The sequence below is a fragment of the Bubalus bubalis genome, chromosome X, assembly GCF_019923935.1.
Source record: "Bubalus bubalis isolate 160015118507 breed Murrah chromosome X, NDDB_SH_1, whole genome shotgun sequence".
In the NCBI taxonomy this organism is placed as follows: domain Eukaryota; kingdom Metazoa; phylum Chordata; class Mammalia; order Artiodactyla; family Bovidae; genus Bubalus; species Bubalus bubalis.
In genome coordinates this window covers 46,805,479-46,826,127 of record NC_059181.1, presented here as the reverse complement: position 1 = coordinate 46,826,127, position 20,649 = coordinate 46,805,479, and the positions used below count along the sequence as shown (strand labels likewise).

The following is a 20,649-nucleotide window of genomic DNA, read 5'->3' as shown; positions in this document are numbered from 1 at the left end:
TTTTTATGATGAAAGTGTTTTAGATTATATCAAATGTTTTTTCTGAATCATGTTGAGATGCAGATAATTATGTGTTATTTTCTCTTTAATTTTATTTTTTGTTTGTTTTTGTTTGGCCACACTACACGGCTTGAGGCATCTCTGTTCCCTGACCAGGGATTGAACCCAGGGCATGGTAGTGAAAGCTCAGAATCCAGGGCATTAGGCCACCAGAGAACTCGCTCTTGTTAATTTTGTTAATGTGGTGTGTAGCGCTGATTGATTTTCAGATTTTGAACCAACCATGCTTTCCTAGGGTAAATCCCACTTGGTCATGGTATATAATCCTCTTAATATGCTGCTGCATTTAGTTTCCTGGTATATTGTTGAGGATTTTTGCATCTATATTCATAAAGCATATTAATCTACAGTTTTATTTTCTTATAATGTCCTGGTCTAGCTTTGGTATCAAGGTTATAGTGACCACATAGAATGAGCTGAGCGTGTTCCATACTCTTCAACATTTGGAATAGTTTGAAAATAATTATTGTTAATCCTTCAGTGTTAGTAGAAGTCACCAGTGAAGCCACCTGGTCCTGAATTTTTCTTTGTTGGGAATTTTTTGATTACTGAATCAAAAACTGTTATAGGTCTGTTCAACTTTTTTAGTTCTTGAGTCATTTTTGGAAGTTTGTGTGTTTCTAAAAATTTTTCCATTTCATCTAATTTGTTGGCATGCAATTGTTCATGACTTTCTCTAGTATTTTTCTTTATTTCTATAAGTTCAATAATAAAATACCTAACTTAATTTATGGGAGAAGGCAATGGCACCCCACTCCAGTACTGTTGCCTGGAAAATCCCATGGATGGAGGAGCCTGGTAGGCTGCGGTCCATGGGGTCGCTAAGAGTCAGACACTACTGAGTGACTTCACTTTCACTTTCCACTTTCATGCATTGGAGAAGGAAATGGCGACCCACTCCAGTGTTCTTGCCTGGAGAATCCCGTAGACGGAGAAGCCTTGTAGGCTGCAGTCCATGGGGTCGCACAGAGTCGGACACGACTGAAGCGACTTGGCAGCAACTTAATTTATGATTTTTGTAATTTGAGACTTTCCTCTTTTATTTTTTGAGGCCAAAATACCTTCATTTAATGTCAAAAGCATCTTGTACATAAACTGGATAATACATATTAAATGATGCATTTCTGTTACTTTTAGGGATTTGAGGGGCATTTTTCCAGTTTTATTGTGATATAATTGACATATAACATGGTGTAAGTTTAAGGTATATAGTGTGATGATCTGATACATGTAAATATTGTGAAATGCTCACCACAACAAGATCAGTTAGCACATCCTCTACTCATACAGTTACCATTTTGCTGTTAGCTGTTATGGCGAGAACATTAATGCTCTACAATCATAGCAAAATTTGGAATGATTCATAAATTTGCATGTTATTATTTTACACCTGTCATGCTAATCCCTGTATCATTCCAACTGTATTATATATGCTGCCAAAATGAGCACCCTCTCATTGTTTTTAATCAGTTTAACTTAACATTTTATTGAATTTATTAATCTTTTCAAAGAACCAACTTTAGTTTTGTTGATATTCATTTATCTCTGTTTTAATCTTCATTATTTCTTCCCTTATGCTAACTTTGGGTTTAATTTGCCTTCCCTTTTTAGCTTCATAAGGTATAAGATTAAGTGGTTATTTTTAATGAATGCACTTACAGTTATAAATTTCCTTTTTAGCAGTTCTTTCTCTGTATCCCATAAGTTTTGGTATATTGTATTTTTGTTTATATCAATCCCAAAGTACTTTTTAATTTGAATTTCAGATAGTTTAGTTCAGTCACTCAGTCGTGTCCGACTCTTTACGACCCCATGGACTGCAGCACACCAGGCCTCCCTGTCCATCACCAACTCCCAGAGTTTACTCAAACTCAGATAAACAAACAATAATTTCCCTAAAAAGCTTAGATCCTTTGATTATTCAAGACAAAGCCTTTCTCTCCTCCCTTAGTGTCATCTTCACCCAGGTGAGACTCCCTGAACATCCATTTTCCCATGCAGGTTCCAGGATGCAGTCAGTTAAATCACTTTATTCCATAAAAGTCTACAGAATAGATTCTAAGGAAGGGGATATGTAGGTTTAAAGGAATGTGTGTATTTAATTTATTATGTGTAATGCCAGACTGAGCCTGACCTTCTTGTGGAATAGAAGCACTGCTTCTCCCTTTCTCTCTGCAGGCAGAGCTTGACTTCCCAGCCCAATCCCTCTATCTACTTCCTTCAAGAAACAGTTCTGCCTTTTTACCTGACCCTTTTCATCAACAATGTAAGGTTCTAACCAGTGCTGTAATGAGCTATATTGGAGCCTGTTGCAATGGGTCTATATATGTGCTTACCACTTCCTACTACCCTGTTCTCTGTATCTATGTGTTTATCTTTTTTGTTTTTCTTTTTATTCCACATGTGAGTGAAATCATATTTGCCTTTCTCCATCTGACTTATTTCACTTAGCATAAAACCCTTAATATCCATCCATGTTGTCACTAACAGCAAGATTTTGCCTTTTTATGGCTGAGTAGTATCCTGTTGTATATATATGTATTGTGTGTATATTTGTGTGTGTGTATATATATATATATATATATATATATATATATATATATATATTTCTTTTCTTTATCCATCCATCAATGAGCACTTGGGTTGTTTCTGTGCTTAGGCTATTGTAAATAAATCTGCAACATACATAGGAGTGGTATGTATCTTTTCAAACTATTATTTTTGCATTCTTTATATGAATACCCAAAAGTAGAATAGCTGGAAAATATGGTATTTCTTTCTTAACTTTTTGAAGTATCTCCATACTGTTTTCCATACTGGATGCATCAAATTACATTCCAATCAGCAGTGTGCAAGTGTTCACTTTTCTCTATATCCTTTCCAACACTTGTTTCCTGCCATTGATACTAGCCATTCTGATGGGTGTGAGATGATATATTGGGGTTTTGATGTGCACTTCCCTAATAATTAGTGATGTTGAACTTATTTTCATGTGCCTGTTGGCTATCTGTATGTCTTCTTTGGAAAAATGTCTGTTCAGATCCTCTGCCCATTTTTAAAAAAATCAGGTTGTTTATTTTGTTGTTGCTGAGTTATATGAGTTCTTTATATATTTTACATATTAATCTCATATCATATATTTGCAAATGACTTGTCCCATTTGGTAGGTTGTCCTTTCATTTTGCTGATGGTTTCTTTTACTGTACAGAAGCTTTTTAGTTTGATGTAGTCCCATTTGTTTATTTTTGCTTTTGTTTTCCTTGCCTGAGGAGAAAGATATTGCTAAGACCAACGTCAAAGAGCATACTGCCTATGTTTTCTTCTAGGGGTTTTATAGTTTCAGGTCTTATACTCCAGGATTTGATCCATTTTAAGTTGAATTTTGTGTCTGCTATGGGATAGTGGTCTAGTTTCTTTTTTTTTTTTTTCCCTACACGTGGATTGTCCAGTTTTCCTAATGCCAATTATTGAGGAGACTACCTTTCTCCATAGTATGTTTTTTGCTCTTTTATCATAAATTAATTGTCCATATGTGCATGAGGTTATTTTTGTGCCCTCAATTTTGTTTCATTGTTCTATGTATCTTTTTTTCTGCCAATGCTGTGATATTTCTGATACTGTAGCTTTGTGGTATGATTTGAAATCAGGGAGGGGAATACTTTCACTTTGTTCTTTTTCCTCAGAATTTATTTTGCTATTTAAGTGAAAGTGAAAGTGTTAGTTGCTCATTTGTGTCTGACTCTTTGTGACCCCATGGGCTGCAGCCAACCAGACTCTTCTCTCCATAGAATTCTCTAGGCAAGAATATTGGTGTGGGTAGCCATAGCCTTCTCTGGGAATCTTCCCGACCCAGGGATTGAACCTGGGTCTCCTGTATTGTAGGCAGATTCTTTACCATCTGAGCTACCAGAGAAGCCCAGGATGCACATAGATTTTTGGATGTTTTGTTCTGTGACAAATGTCATCAGGATTTTGATAAGGATTGAATTGAATCAGTAGATTGATTTGGTAATATGGACATTTTAGTAATGTTAATTCTAATCCACAGCCATGGAATGTCTTTCCATTTCTTTGTGTTTTGTTAAGTTTCTTTCAACAGTGTCATAGATTTTAGCAAACTGGTCATTCACTTCTTAGTTAAATTTATCCCTAGGTATTCTTTATATTGTGATTGTAAATAGGATTATTTTCTTTTTAATTTCTCTTTCTGCTTGTCTGTTGTTAAGGTGTAGAAACTCAAAAGATTTTGCATATGAATTTTGTACCCTGCAACTTTATTAATTTACTATTTCTAATAGTTTTTTTTTTTTTTTTTTTGCTGGAAGCATTAGGATTTTTAATATATAAAATCATGTCATCCATAAATAGTTACAGTTTTAGATCTTATTTTCCAATTTGGATGCCTTTTATTTCTTTTTCTTTTGTAGTTTCTCTGACTAGGACTTCTCATATTGAATAAGACTGGCAAGAGTGGGCATCCTTGTCTTGTTCCTAATCATAGAGGTATAGCTTTCAGTTTTTCTTTGTTGAATATGATGTTAGCTGTGGGCTTGTCATATATGACTTTTATAATGTTGAGGTACATTTACTCTATACCCATTTTATTGAGAGTTTTTATCATAAATGAGTATTGAATATTGTCAAATGCCTTTTGTGCACCTATTGAGATGATCATACAATTTTTATTCTTAATTTTGTTGATTTGGTGTATCTCATTGGTTGGTTTGTGAGTGTTGAACCATCCTTGCATTCCTGGAATAAATCCCAATTGTTCACATTGTATCCTTTTAATGTATTGTTGTATATGTTTTGTTAATATTTTGTTGACCACTTTTGTATCTGTGTTCATTAGAGATACTGACCTATACAATTTTTTTTTTTAATTACTGCATTACTCTTGTCTGGTTTTGGTATTAGGTAATATTGAGCTCATAAAATGTGTTAGCAAGCATTCCCTCCTCTTCAATTTGACAAGGGTGGAGATTAACTCAACTTTTAATGTTGGGTAAAATTCACCTGTGAAGGGATCTGATTCTTGATTTTTTTCCCTCAGGGTGAGTTTTTTGGTTACTACTTCAGTCTCTTTACTAGTGATCGGTCTATTCATATTTTCCATTTCTTCATTATTCACTCTTGGACAGTTGTATAATTCTAAAAATTTATCTGCTTTTGCTAAGTCGCTTCAGTTGTGTCCGACTCTGTGCAACTGCAGAGACAGCAGCCCACCAGGCTCCCCCATCCCTGGGATTCTCCAGGCAAGAACACTGGAGTGGGTTGCCATTTCCTTCTCCAATGCATGAAAGTGAAAAGTGAAAGTGAAGTCGCTCAGTCGTGTTCGACTCTTAGCAACCCCATGGACTGCAGCGCACCAGGCTTCTCCATCCATGGGATTATCCAGGCAAGAGTACTGGAGTGGGGTGCCACTGCTGCTTTTAGGTTATCTAATTTCTTGCTGTATAGCTGTTCATAGTATTGTCTTATAATTAATTGTATTTCTGTGGTATCCATTGTAATTTCTTCTCTTTTGTTTTTTTATTTTATTTAGCTGAGCCTTCTATATTTTTTCTCTTAATGAGTTAAGCTATAATGTTGGTCAATTTTGTTTATCTTTTAAAAAACCAGCTCCTAGTTTCATTCATATTTTTCTATTGTCTGTTTCGTCTCTATTTCCTCTATTTCTGCTCTGGTCTTTATTATTTCCTCCTTTCCATTAACTCAGAGCTTTGTTTGTTGTTTATTTTATAGTTCTTTTAGGTTTATGGTTATGTTGTTTTTTGAGATTTTTCTTGTATCCTGAGGTAGGCCTGAATTGCTATAAACTTCCCTCTTCATACTACTTTTGCTGCCTCCCATAAATACTGGTATGTCAGGTTTTCATTTTCATTTGTCTTCAGGTATGTTTTAATTTTGGAGCTTCTCAGGTGGTGCTAGTGGTAAAGAAGCCACCTGCCAGTGTAGGAGACATGAGAAACATGGATTTGTTCCCTGAGTTGAGAGTCCTCCCTCTGGAGGACAGCCTGGCAACCTACTCCAGTATTCTTGTCTGGAGAATCCTGTGGACTGGCAGGCTACAGTCCACAGGGTCACCAAGAGTCAGACAGGACTGAAGCAACTTAGCACACACACACACACACACACATTTTTTATTTCATCTTTAATTTCTTCATTGACCCAATAGTTGTTTAGTAGCATATTTTTTAGTCTCCAAGTAGTTGTAATTTTTTCCAGCTTATTTCTTGTAGCTGATTTCTAATGAATATGCCACTGTGATCAGAAAAAAAGACTTGATATGATTTCAGCCTTCTGAAATTTATTGAGACTTTTTGTGTATGTGTCCTAGCATAGGATCTATCACTGAGAATGTTCCATGCACACTTGACAAGAATGTATATTCTGCTGTATTTTTAAGAAGTAGTCAGTACCAATCTATCAAATCTGTGTGCTCTAATGTTTTCTTTAAGGCTACTGTTTCCTTGAAGACGTGCTGCCTGGATGATTTGTCCATTGATGTAACAGCGTGTTAACATGTGCTACACTTACTGTGTTGCTTTTAATGTACCCCTTTAATTCTGTTAATAATTCCTTTGTATATATTTGTCACTCCTTAACATGGTTCATATATATTTATAATTTTTATATCTTCTTGATAAATTGTACCCTTTATCATTTATAATGTCCATCTTTGTCTCTTGTTAAATTTTTTGGCACAGTCTGTTTGTCTGATATGGTATGGCAACATCTACCTTTTTTTGACTGCAATCTGCTTCACTTTGAGCCTATGTTTGTCTTTAGAGCTGAGATAAGTCTCCAGAAGCAGTATATAGTTGAGTCTTGTTTTTTCCTTTATTTATCCAGCCACTCTGTATCTTTTGATTGCTATATTCAACCAATTTTTCTGTAGAATGATTATTGCTATCAAGAACTCAGTACTGCCATGTAAACTTTTATTTCTGGTTGATCTATATCTCTATTGTTTCTTTTTCCTTGTGTTTCTATCTGCTATTTTAATTTGGTGGCTTTCTATGATTTTACTCAGTTACTGCTTTCTTGTTTCATACTGTATGGCAGTTACAAGCTGAGCCACAAGGGAAACCAAAGGACCACTAGGACCACAGCCTTGTCTAACTCAATGAAACTAAGCCATGCCCGTGGGGCCGCCCAAGATGGGCGGGTCATGGTGGAGAGGGCTGACACAATGTGGTCCACTGGAGAAGGGAATGGCAAACCACTTCAGTATTCTTGCCTTGAGAACACAAAGAACAATATGAAAAGGCAAAATGATAGGATACTGAAAGAGGAACTCCCCAGGTCAGTAGGTGCCCAATATGCTACTGGAGATCAGTGGAGAAATAACTCCAGAAAGAATGGAGAGATGGAGCCAAAGCAAAAACAATACCCAGTTGTGGATGTGACTGGTGATAGAAGCAAGGCCTGATGCTGTAAAGAGCAATATTGCATAGGAAACTGGAATGTCAGGTCCATGAATCAAGGCAAATTTGAAGTGGTCAAACAGGAGATGGCAAGAGTGAACATCGACATTCTAGGAATCAGTGAACTAAAATGGACTGGAATGGGTGAATTTAACTCAGATGACCATTATATCTACTACTGCGGGCAGGAATCCCTTAGAAGAAATGGAGTAGCCTTCATGGTCAACAAAAGAGTCCGAAATGCAGTACTTGGATGCAATCTCAAAAATGACAGTATGATCTCTGTTCGTTTCCAAGGCAAACCATTCAATATCACAGTAATCCAAGTCTATGCCCCCACCAGTAATGCTGAATAAGCTGAAGATGAATGATTCTATGAAGACCTCCAAGACCATTTAGAACTAACACCCCAAAAAGATGTCCTTTTCATTATAGGGGACTGGAATGCAAAAGTAGGAAGTCAAGAAACACCTGGAGTAACAGGCAAATTTGGCCTTGGAATATGGAATGAAGCAGGGCAAAGACTAAGAGAGTTTTGCCAATAAAATGCACTGGTCATAGCAAACACCCTCTTCCAACAACACAATAGAAGAATCTACACATGTACATCACCAGATGGTCAACAGCAAAATCAGATTGATTATATTCTTTGCAGCCAAAGATGGAGAAGCTCTATACAGTCAACAAAAACAAGACCAGGAGCTGACTGTGGCTCAGATCATGAGATCCTTATTGCCAAATTCAGACTGAAATTGAAGAAAGTAGGGAAAACCACTAGACCATTCAGGTATGACCTAAATCAAATCCCTTATGATTATATAGTGGAAGTAATAAATAGATTTAAGGGACTAGATCTGATAGAGTGCCTGATGAACTATGGATGGAGGTTCATGACATTGTACAGGAGACAGGGATCAAGACCATCCCCATGGAAAATAAATGCAAAAAAGCAAAATGGCTGTCTGAGGAGGCCTTACACATAGCTGTTAAAAGAAGAGAAGCCAAAAGCAAAGGAGAAAAGGAAAGATATAAGCATCTGAGTGCAGAGTTCCAAAGAATAGCAAGAAGAGATAAGAAAGCCTTCCTAAGCGATCAATGCAAAGAAATAGAGGAAAACAACAGAATGGGAAAGACTAGAGATCTCTTCAAGAAAATTAGAGATACCAAGGGAACATTTCATGCAAAGATGGGTTCGATAAAGGACAGAAATGGTATGGACCTAACAGAAGCAGAAGATATTATGAAGAGGTGGCAGGAATACACAGAAGAACTGTACAAAAATGATCTTCACGACCAAGATAATCACGATTGTGTGATCACTGACCTAGAGCCAAACATCCTGGAATGTGAAGTCAAGTGGGGCTTAGAAAGCATCACTACGAACAAAGAGTTGACTCATTGGAAAAGACTCTGATGCTGGAAGGGATTCAGGGCAGGAGGAGAAGCGGTTGATAGAGGATGAGATGGCTGGATTGCATGACCGACTCGATGGACATGAATTTGGGTGAAGTCCAGGATTTGGTGATGGACAGGGAGGCCTTGCGTGCTGCAATCCATGGGGTCACAAAGAGTCAGACACGTATGAGTGACTGAACTGACTGACTAAGTAAGTCTGAAATAGAAAAACAAATATCGTATATTAACACATATATAGAGAATCTAGGAATGTGGTATGATGAACCTATCTGTAGGTTCAGCAATAGCAATGAACCTATCTGTAGGGCAGCAATAGAGACACAGACATAGAGAACAGACTTGTGGACACAGTGGGGGAAGGGGAAAGTGAGATGATTTGAGATTGTAGCATTGAAACTCATATATATTACCATATGTTAAATAGATAATTGGTGGGAATTTGCTGTATGACACAGGGAGCACAACACAGTGGTCTGTGACAATCTGGAGGGATGGGATGAAGTGGGAGATGGGAGGAGGTTCAAGAGGGTGAGGGCAGATGTGTATACCTGTCTGATTCATGTTGATGTATGGCAGAAACCAAGACAATGTCATAAAGCAATTATCCCCCAATTAAAAATGAATAAATTTTTAAGATAACACTTAAATTGATAATAAAAAGAAAAGAAGTAGCCCTTTTAAGAAAATGTCCTAATGCATCCTAGCAGCAAACTCCTTGCTCATAAACCAAGATATATGTTCTAAGGCTTCCTGCTATGTTGGGCTTTGTGGGTCTTTCTTTTGTGTTATGCTGGTTATACGGGCAGTCTGATAAATTTGGCTGGCCCCCAGTCTGGTTGGTTGCTACATCTTACCTTATAATGAGGTTGCTAGCTTCTGGTTTATGGGACTTGGTCACAAGATTGACTGTGGAAACCTGGGGTGCTCTGGTGCAAGTGCTTAGTCACTGGTGGAAAGAGTCAAGTTCAGCAGAACCCAGGGCTTTTGCCTGCCTGCTAGTGGGTGAAGCCAGGTCCTGGGTCTAGTGCTGGTGCACTTTCATGCAATGTTGTGGCCTAAAGACTGGTTATAAGTCCTAGGTATCCCAGAGCTGGTGTTGGATCACTGGTGCTTGTTGGCCTGTTCATGACACAGTTCACTATACATTCTGAAGTATCCTAAAGTTTCTATTGACCTGCTGGTTAGTGTGGCCAAGGCCCAGCTGATTCTAATGCAGAATCTAGTCTGTTAGTGGGTAGGCTGTGTCGACCAGGTGCATAGCTGCTATTTTCTAATGGCTAGTTTCTGTCTACTGGGGGGTTATGCTGACCCCAAGCCTAGAGCAGGTTCACTGGTGTTGCATTTCCAGGACCCAGTTCATCATAACATGGCGTCTGGCTTGCTGGTAGGCAGGTTGGGTGCACAAATTGCAGGACTGTGGTTTTCTTGTGTCTAGTGTCTGCCCCCAGCAGGTACAGCTGGTCCAAACACTACAGTAGACTCCATGGAAGGCCTTGTCCTTCAGAAAATTCTAGAAGATTTTGGGATTCTGGGGCTAGTTCCTGCCAACTGGTGAGTGGAGCTGAGTCCTAGGCCCTCTGCTAGGAATGGCCATTTCCAGAGATACTTGGGGACTCAAAGGGTCTTAAGGTTGCTTGTCTGCTGGTGGGTAGGGCTGTGTCCTTACGTAGTTAGTGGCTTGATTCAAGGTATTCCAGTACTGCAACCTATAGTCCCTTGGGCCAGAATGGGGCTAGACCCTGGGGCTCATAAGATACAGGGAAAATTCAACTTTGGCACCTGCCATCATTAGTGTCCACGTGGTAAAACAAACTGCCAACAATGGCAGCTTCCAGTGCCTGTTTCCCTCAGGTGAGCTGAAGTTTGCTCAGTGTCTGGTACACTCTCTAAGTCTCTGTTTACCAGCCCTCTGACACTCCTGAGAGTAACCAGCCCTCTGACACTCCTGAGAGTAAGCCCCACTGACTGTCAAAGTCAATTGCTCTGGGCCCTTGTCTTACCGATACAGGACCCCCATGCTTGAGAGTCCAATGTCAAGCTCAGACATCTCACTAATTTAGGAGAGCCTCTACAATTGTAATTATTCTGTTTGTGGGCCACCAACACAGGGATATTTGACTATACTGAGACTTTCTTGTAATGAGAACAGTTACTTCTACCAATATGGTTTTGATTCCTTCTTTATATCTTTCGTTGTAGAAATTTTTCTTGTAGGTACCAGGTTTTTTCATCAGTGATTTTTTTTTTCTATAAATAGTTGTGATTTTGGTGTTGATGTGAGAGGAGATTAGCTTTGGGTCTTTCTACTCTGCCATCACTGCCAATCTTAACTATTCCATGACTTTTAAGTTTGATTTCTGGTGAGCTATCATTTTCTTTTTAGAATACAGTGTTACTGTGGTTTTTCTTGGGATATGATGAGTTGTTTATCTACTAGTGCATGTGAAGTCAGAAAAGACTTTCTTCTTTAGGTAAAACTTCTTTTTTTTTTTTTAACTTTATATTGGAATATAGCTGATTTACAGTATTGCATTAGTTTTGAGTGTAGAACAATGTGATTTAGTTATATATATATTCATATATCTATTTCTCATATTCTTTTCCCACATAGATTATTACAGATTATTGACTATGTGCTATATAGTAGGTCCTCGTTGATTTTCTATAGTAGTGTATATGTGGTAATCCCAGCTTCCTTATTTATCACTCCCCCATATTTGGTAACCATGAGTTTGTTTGCTAAGTCTGTCAGTGTCTTTCTGTTTTATAAGTAAATTAATTTCTATCATTTTGGATTACACAAATAAGTGATATCATATAATATTTGTCTTTGTCTGACATACATCAGTAGGATAATTTCTAAGTACATGGATAATATTTGTCTTTGTCTGACATACATCAGTAGGATGATTTCTAAGTACATGGATGTTGCTGTAAATGGCATTATTTCAATATTTTAAATAACAGAGTAATATTCCATTGTATACATATACCACATCTTCTTTATCCAATCATCTGTCAGTGCACATTTAGGTTGCTTCCATGTTTTTGCTAAGTGCTACAGTGAATATTGGGATGCGTGTATCTTTTCGAATTATGGTTTTCTCCAAATATATGCAGCAGAGAGGGATACTGGATCATATAATAGTTCTATTTTTAATTTTTTTCTAAATATATATATATATTATTGAGTTATAGTTGACATATAATGTTTCAGGTGCACAGCCAGGTGATTCAGTTATACATATACACACATTATTTTTGAAATTATTTTCCATTATAGGTTATTACAAGATATTGACTATTGTTCCCCATGTTATCCAGTAAACCTTCATTGCTTGTTGCATATATATATATATATATATATATATATATATATATATCTTAAACTAGAAACGTAACATTCTATTCATACTAAGCCAAAAGTATGGAATCAAAATGTCATAAATTTTTAGTAGACAAAAATGTCTGTTTTCTAAAATATATATTATACATATTAGTTATACATATGTATACAAAAGCTTTTCTACTATGCTTGATAAAGTCTTGAGAAAGAACATCAAAAGAAAAAGAAGAGATGGGGAAATTGGAAAAAATAAGCTAAATGAAATGGGGGGACTACATATGAAATAGGAAAAAGTGAAACAAACTAGGTAAAAGTAAAAGATCATCATATAGACCTGTTATTTTTATTTTTTTATTTTTAATTTATGTATTTATTTCAATTGGAGGCTAATTACAATATTGTAGTGGTTTTTGCCATACTTTGACAAAAATCAGCCATGCATTTACATGTGTTCCCCATACTGAACCTCCCCATCCCATTCCTCAGGGTCATCCCAGTCTACTGGCCCTGAGCACCCTGTCTCATACATCGAACCTGGACTGGAGATCTATTTCATATATGGTAATATACAAGTTTCAATGCTATTCTCCTAGATAATCCTACACTTGTCTTCTCCCACAGAGTCCAAAGGTCTGTTCTTTACATCTGTGACTCTTTTGCTGTCTCACATATAGGGTCATCATTACCATCTTTCTAAATTCCATATATATGCATTACTATACTGTATTGGTGTTTCTCTTTCTGACTTACTTCACTCTGTATAATAGGCTCCAGTTCCATCTACCTTATTAGAACTGATTTGAATGCATTCTTTTTAATACCTGAGTAATATTCCATTGTGAATGTGTACCACAGCTTTCTTATCCATTTGTCTGCCGATGGACAACTAGGTCGCTTCCATGTCCTAGCTATTATAAACAGTCCTGTGATGAACACTGGGGTACATGTGTCTCTTTCAATTCTGATTTCCTCAGTGTGTATGCCCAAAAGTGGGATTGCTGGGTTGTATGGCAGTTCTATTTCCAGTTTTTTAAGGAATCTCCACACTGTTCTCCATAGTGGCTGTATGAGTTTGCATTCCCACCAACAGTGTACAAGGGTTCCCTCTCCTCTGCACCCTCTCCAGCATTTATTGTTTGTAGACTTTATGATAGCAGCCATTCTGACTGGTGTGAGATGGTACCTCATTGTGTGTGTGTGTGTGTGTTTAATTAATTTGTTTATTTTAACTGGAGGCTATTTACTTTACAGTATTGTAGTGGGTTTTGCCATACATTGACATGAATCAGCCATGGGTATACATGTGTTCCCCATCCTAAACCTGCTCCCAACTCCCTCCCCTTCCCATCCCTCAGGGTCATCCCAGTGCACCAGCCCTGAGCACCCTGTCTCATGCATCAAACCTGAACTGGTGATCTGTCTCATATATGGTAATATACAAGTTTCAATGCCATTCTCAAATCATCCCACCCTTGCCTTCTCCCACAGAGTCCAAAAGTTTGTACTTTACATCTGTGTTTCTTTTGCTGTCTCGCATATAGGGTCATCATTACTATCTTTCTAAATTCTATATATATGCATTAATATACTATATTCATATTTTCCTTTCTGACTTACTTCATGCTGTATAATATGCTCCAGTTTCATCCACCTCATTAGAACTGATTCAAATGCATTCTTTTTAATACCTGAGTAATATTCCATGGTGTATATGTACCACAGCTTTCATATCCATTCGTCTGCCATTGGGCATCTATGTTGATTCCATGTCCATGCTACTTTAAACAGTGCTGCGATGAACATTGGGATACACATGTCTCTTTCAATTGTGGTTTCCTCAGAGTGCATGCCCAGCAGTGGGCTTGCTGGGACATATGTCAGTTCTGTTTCCAGTATTTTAAGGAATCTCCATACGGTTTTCCATAGTGCTGTACAAGTTTGCATTTCCCACCAACAGTGTAAGAGGGTTCCCTTTTCTCCCCACCCTCTCCAGCATTTATTGTTTGTAGACTTCTTGATAGCAGCCATTCTGACTGGCATTAGATGGTACCTCATTGTAGTTTGGATTTGAATTTCTCTGATAATGGGTGATGTTGAGCATCTTCTCATGTGTTTATTAGCCATCTGTATGTCTTCTTTGGTGAAATGTCTGTTTAGTTATTTGGCCCATTTTTTGATTGGGTCATTTATTTTTCTGGAATTGAGCTGCAGGAGCTGCTTGTATATTTTTGAACTTAATTCTTTGCAAGCTGCTTCATTTGCTAATATTTTCTCCCATTCTAAAGTCTGTCTTTCACCTTGCTTATACTTTCCTCCATTGTGCAAAAGCTTTTAAGTTTAATTAGGTCCTGTTTGTTTATTTTTGCTTTTATTTCCATTAATCTGGATGGTGGGTCATAGAGGATCCTGCTGTGATTTATGTCAGAGAGTGTTTCCCTATGTTTTCCTCTAGGAGTTTTATAGTTTCTAGTCTTACATTTACATCTTTAATCCATTTTTAGTTTACATTTGTATATGGTGTTAGAAAGTGTTCTAGTTTCATTCTTTTACAAGTGGTTGACCAGTTTCCCCAGCACCACTTGTTAAAGAGATGTCTTTTCTCCATTGTATATTCTTACTTACTTGTCAAAGATTAGGTGTCCATAGACGCATCGATTTACCTCTGGGCTTTGTATTTTGTTCCTTTGATCTATATTTCTGTCTTTGTGCCAGTACCGTACTGTCTTGATGATGGTAGCTTTGTAGTATAGTCTGAAGTTAGGCAGGTTGATTCCTCCACTTGCATTTTTCTTTCTCAAGATTGCTTTGGCTATTCGAGGTTTTTTGTATTTCCATACAAATTGTGAAATTATTTGTTCTTGTTCTCTAAAAAATACCATTGGTAGATTGATAGGGATTGCATTGAATATATACATTGCTTTGGGTAGTTGACTATATACATTGCTTTGGGTAGTATACTCATTTTCACTCTATTGATACTTCTGATCCATGAACATGGTATATTTCTCCCTCTATTTGTGTCCTCTTTGATTTCTTTCGTCAGTGTTTTATAGTTTTCTATATATAGGTCTTTTGTTTCTTTAGGTAGATTTATTCCTAAGTATTTTATTCTTTTCATTGCAAGGGTGAATGGAGTTGTTTCCTTAATTTCTCTTTCTGTTTTCTCATTGTTAGTGTATAGGAATCCAAGGGATTTCTGTGTGTTAATTTTATATCCTGTAAATTTAGTATATTCATTGATTAGCTCTAGTAATTTTCTGGTGGAGTCTTTACGGTTTTCTATGTAGAGGATCATGTCATCTGCAAACAGTGAGAGTTTTAACTTCTCTTTCAATCTGGATTCCTTTTATTTTTTTTCTTCTCTGATTGCTGTGGCTAAAACTTTCAAAACTATGTTGAATAGTAGTGGTAAGAGTGGGCATCCTTGTCTTGTTCCTGACTTTAGGGGAAATGCTTTCAATTTTTCACCATTGAGGATAATGTTTGCTGTGGATTTATCATGTATGGCATTTATTATGTTGAGGTATGTTCCTTCTATGCCTGCTTTCTGGAGGGTTTTTTATCATAAATGGACGTTGAATTTTGTCAAAGGCTTTCTCTGGATCTATTGAGATAATCATATGGATTTTATCTTTCAATTTGTTAATGTGGTGTATCAGACTGATTGACTTATGGATATTGAAGAATCCCTGCATCTCTGAGATAAAGTGCACTTGGTCATGATGTATGATGTTTTTCATATGTTGTTGGATTCTGTTTGCTAGAGTTTGGTTAAGGATTTTTGCATCTATGATCATCAGTGATATTGGCCTGTAGTTTTCTTTCTTTCTTTTTTTTTTTTTTTTTTGTGTGGCATCATTGTCTAGTTGGTGATGGTGGCCTCATAGAATGAGTTTGGAAGTTTGCCTTCCTCTGCAATTTTCTGGAAGAGTTTGAGTAGGGTAGGTGTTAACTCTTCTCTCAATTTTTGGTAGAATTCAGCTGTGAAGCCGTCTGGTCCTGGGGTTTTGTTTGTTGGAAGATTTTTTATTACAGTTTCGATTTCTGTGCTTGTGATCAGTCTGTTAAGATTTTCTATTTCTTCCTTGTTCAGTTTGGAGCATTATACTTTTCTAAGAATTTGTCCATATCTTCCAAGTTGTCCATTTTATTGGCATGTAGTTGCTGATAGTAGCCTCTTATGATCCTTTGTATTTCTGTGTTGTCCATTGTGATTTCTCCATTTTCATTTCTAATTTTGTTGATTTGATTCTTCTCCCTTTGTTGCTTGTTGAGTCTGGCTAATGGTTTGCCTATTTTATTTATCTTCTCAAAGAATCAGCTTTTAGCTTGTTGATTTTTTTCTATGGTCTCTTTTGTTTCTTTTGCATTTATTTCTGCCCTAATTTTTAAGATTTCTTTCCTTCTACTAACTCTGGAGTTCTTCATTTCTTCCTTTTCTAGTTTCTTTAGGTGCGTTGCTACTGCTACTGCTGCTAAGTCACTTCAGTCATCTCCGACTCTGTGCAGCCCCATAGACAGCAGCCCACCAGGCACCCCCGTCCATGGGATTTTTCCAGGCAAGAGTACTAGAGTGGGATGCCATTGCCTTCTCCGGACTATAAGCTGCTACTGCTGCTAAGTCACTTCAGTCGTGTCTGACTCTGTGTGACCCCATAGTTGGCAGCCCACCAGGCTCCCCCGTCCCTGGGATTCTCCAGGCAAGAACACTGGAGTGGGTTGCCATTTCCTTCTCCAATGCATGAAAGTGAAAAGTGAAAGTAAAGTCGCTCAGTCGTGTCCGACTCTTAGCGACCCCATGGACTGCAGCCTACCAGGCTCCTCTGTCCATGGGATTTTCCAGGCAAGAGTACTGGAGATGGGGTGCCATTGCCTTCTCTGGCTTTAGGTGTAGAGTTAGGTTATTTATTTGACTTTTTTCTTGTTTCTTAAGGTAAGCCTGTATTGCTATAAACCTTCCCCTTAGCACTGCTTTTACAGTGTCCCATAGGTTTTGGGTTGTTGTGTTTTCATTTTCATTCATTTCTGTACATATTTTGATTTCCTTTATTATTTCTTCTGTGATTTTTGGTTATCCAGCAGCGTGTTGTTCAGCCTCCATATGTTGGAATTTTTAATAGTTTTTCTCCTATATTTGACATCTAATCTTACTGCACTGTGGTCAGAAAAGATGCTTGGAATGATTTCAGTTTTTTTTTTTTTTTTTTTTTTTAATTTACCAAGGATAGATTTATGGCCCAGGATGTGTTCTGTCTTTAAGAAGTTTCCATGTGCACTTGAGAAAAAGGTGAAATTCTTTGTTTTGGGGTGAAATGTCCTATAGATATCAATTAGGTCTAACTGGTCCATTGTATCATTTAAAGTTTGTGTTTCCTTGTTAATTTTCTGCTTATTTGATCTATCCACAGGTGTGAGTGGGGTATTAAAATCTCCCACTATTATTGTGTTATTGTTAATTTCCCCTTTCATACTTGTTAGCATTTGTCTTACATACTGCTGTGCTCCTATGTTGGGTGCATGTATATTTTTAATTCTTATATCTTCTTCTTGGATTGATCCTTTGATCATTATGTAGTGTCCTTCTTTGTCTCTTTTCACAGCCTTAATTTTAAAGTCTATTTTATCTGATATGAATATTGCTACTATTGCTTTCTTTTGGTCTCTATTTGTGTGGGATATCTTTTTCCAGGCCTTCACTTTCAGTCTGTATGTGTCCCTTGTTTTGAAGTGGGTCTCTTGTAGACAACATATATCAGAGTCTTGTTTTTGTATCCATTCAGCCAGTCTTTGTCTTTTGGTTGGGGCATTCAACCCATTTACATTTAAGGTAGTTATTGATAATTATGATACCATTGCCATTTACTTTGTTGTTTTGGGTTCAAGTTTATACACTCTTTCTGTGTTTCTTGTCTAGAGAAGATCCTTTAGCATTTGTTGGAGAGCTGGTTTGGTGGTGCTGAATTCTTTCAGCTTTTGCTTGGCTGTAAAGCTTTTGATTTCTCCTTCATATTTGAATGAGATCCTTGCTGGGTACAGTAATCTGGGTTGTAGGTTTTTCTCTTTCATCACTTTAAGTATGTCCTGCCATTCCCTTCTGACCTGAAGTGTTTCTATTGAAAGATCAGCTATTATCCTTATGAGAATTCCCTTGTGTGTTATTTGTTGCTTTTCCCTTGATGCTTTTAATATTTGTTCTTTGTGTTTGATCTTTGTTAATTTGATTAATATGTGTCTTGAGGTGTTTCACCTTGGGTTTATCCTGTTTCGGACTCTCTGGGTTTCTGGGACTTGGGTGACTCTTTCCTTCTCCATTTTAGGGAAGTTTTTGACTATTATCTTCTCAAGTATTTTCTCATAGACTTTCTTTTTGTCTTCTTCTGTGGAGAAGGCAGTGGTACCCCACTCCAGTACTCTTGCCTGGAAAATCCCATGGACTGAGGAGCCTGGTAGGCTGCAGTCCATGAGGTCGCTAAGAGTCGGACACGACTGAGTGACTTCACTTTCACTTTTCACTTTCATGCATTGGAGAAGGAAATGGCAACCCACTCCAGTGTTATTACCTGGAGAATCCCAAGGACAGAGGATCCTGGTAGGAGGCCATCTATGGGGTCGCACAGAGTTGGACATGACTGAAGTGACTTAGCAGCAGCAGCAGTGACTCCTATGATTCGAATGTTGGGACATTTAACATTGTCCCAGAGGTCTCTGAAGTTGTCTTCATTTCTTTTAATTCTTTTTTCATTTTTTCTCTCTGCTTCATTTATTTTTACCGTTCTATCTTCTACCTCACTTATCCTATCTTCTGCCTCTGTTATTCTTCTGTTGGTTCCCTCCAGAGTGTTTTTTTATCTCATTTATTGCATTATTCATTATATATTGACTCTTTTTTATTTCTTCTCAGTCCTTGTTAAACCTTTCTTGCATCTTCTCAATCCTTGTCTCCAGGCTATTTATCTGTAACTCCATTTGTTTTCAAGATTTTGGATCATTTTCAGTACCATTATTCTGAATTCTTTTTCATTTAGATTCCCTACCTCTTCCTCTTTTGTTTGCTTTGGTGGGCATTTATCTTGTTCCTTTACCTGCTGATTATTTCTCTGCCTTTTCATCTTGTTTAGATTGCTGTGTTTGGGGTGGCCTTTCCATATTCTGGCAGTTTGTGGTACCTTTTTATTGTGGAGGTTCCTCACTGTGGTTGGGGTTGGATGGGTGGCTTGTGAAGGTTTCCCATTTAAGGAAGCTTGTGTTGGTGTTCTGGTGGGTGGAACTGGATGTCTTCTCTCTGGAGTGCAATGAAGTGTCCAGTAGTGAGTCTTAAGATGTCTATGGGTTTGGTGTGACTTTTGGAAGCCTGTATGTTGAAGCTCAGGGCTATGTTCCTGTGTTGCTGGAAAATTTGCATGGTATGTCTTGCTCTGGAACTTGTTGGCCCTTGGGTGGTGCCTGGTTTCAGTGTAGGTATGGAGGCTTTTGGATGAGCTCTTATCAGTTAATGTTCCCTGGAGTCAGGAGTTCTCTGTTGTTCTCAGGTTTGAACTGAAGCCTCCTGCGTTTGGATTTCAGTCTTATTCTTACAGTAGCCTCAAAACTCCTCCATCTATACAGCACTGATAAAACATCTAGGTTAATGATGAAAAGTTTCTCCACAGTGAGGGACACCTGGAAAGGTTCACAGAATTACATGGAGAAGAGAAGAGGGAGGAGGGAGATAGAGTTGCCCAGGAGGAGAAGAGGGGGAATCAAAAGAAGAAAGACAGATCCAGCCAGTAATCAGTTCCCTAAGTGTTCTCCACAGCCTGGAACACAGAAAGAGATTCACAGAGTTGGGTAGAGAAGAGAAGGGGGAGGGAGGAGATAGAGGCAACCTGGTGGATAAAAAGGAGAGTCAAAAGGGGGAGAGTACAGTCAAGACAGTAATCACACTCCCAAGTAAAAATGGGTACTGAAGATTGGGTTCTTAAAGGTACAAAATTGATAACAAATACCAAAAAGCAAACATTAAAAATCCAGAGTAGAGTTTAGACTCTCAAAAATACAATATTAAACAAATAAAACAGTCATAAAAATTATAATATATATATATATATATATATATATGAAGTTTGCTTTAAAAATAGGGTTTTTTTTTGCAAGGTAATAACAGATTATAAAAATGAAAATTAAAGGAGTAATAGAGGACTTAAAATTTTTTTTAAAATTTAAAAAACGATTATAGTAAAAATATATCTAGGAATTTCCATGGTGCTATTGCACAGTGTGTGGTCAGTTCAGTGTCAGATAGTTCCTTGTTCCAGCTTATACTTCTCAAGATCTCTAGGCCCTTTCCTATGTAGTCAGTGCTAACTACAGGGTTTTAATCTGTTGTACCTGTCACTTCCAAAGTGATTCCCTCTGTTT

The 20,649-nt window shown here is 37.5% G+C and overlaps 1 protein-coding gene and 1 non-coding gene across 6 annotated transcripts in view; one reads left to right on the top strand and one right to left on the bottom strand.

Moving 5' to 3' along the window:
• Positions 1-20,649, top strand: part of MTMR8 (myotubularin related protein 8) — a 225,873-nt gene that overhangs the window by 108,726 nt on the left and 96,498 nt on the right. The window contains exon 13 of one of the 5 annotated variants that reach the window (XM_044937365.1): positions 2,239-2,527. The exons of the other annotated variants lie outside the window; for them this stretch is intronic. Coding sequence (XP_044793300.1) covers positions 2,239-2,338 — 100 coding nt within the window. The 3' untranslated portion in view covers positions 2,339-2,527. Of the gene's footprint in view, positions 1-2,238; positions 2,528-20,649 lie in introns of those variants that run through there. 5 annotated transcript variants of the gene reach the window in all.
• Positions 1,406-1,509, bottom strand: LOC112582397. Its single transcript, XR_003106935.1, has one exon. It is a non-coding gene; the product is annotated as a U6 spliceosomal RNA (small nuclear RNA).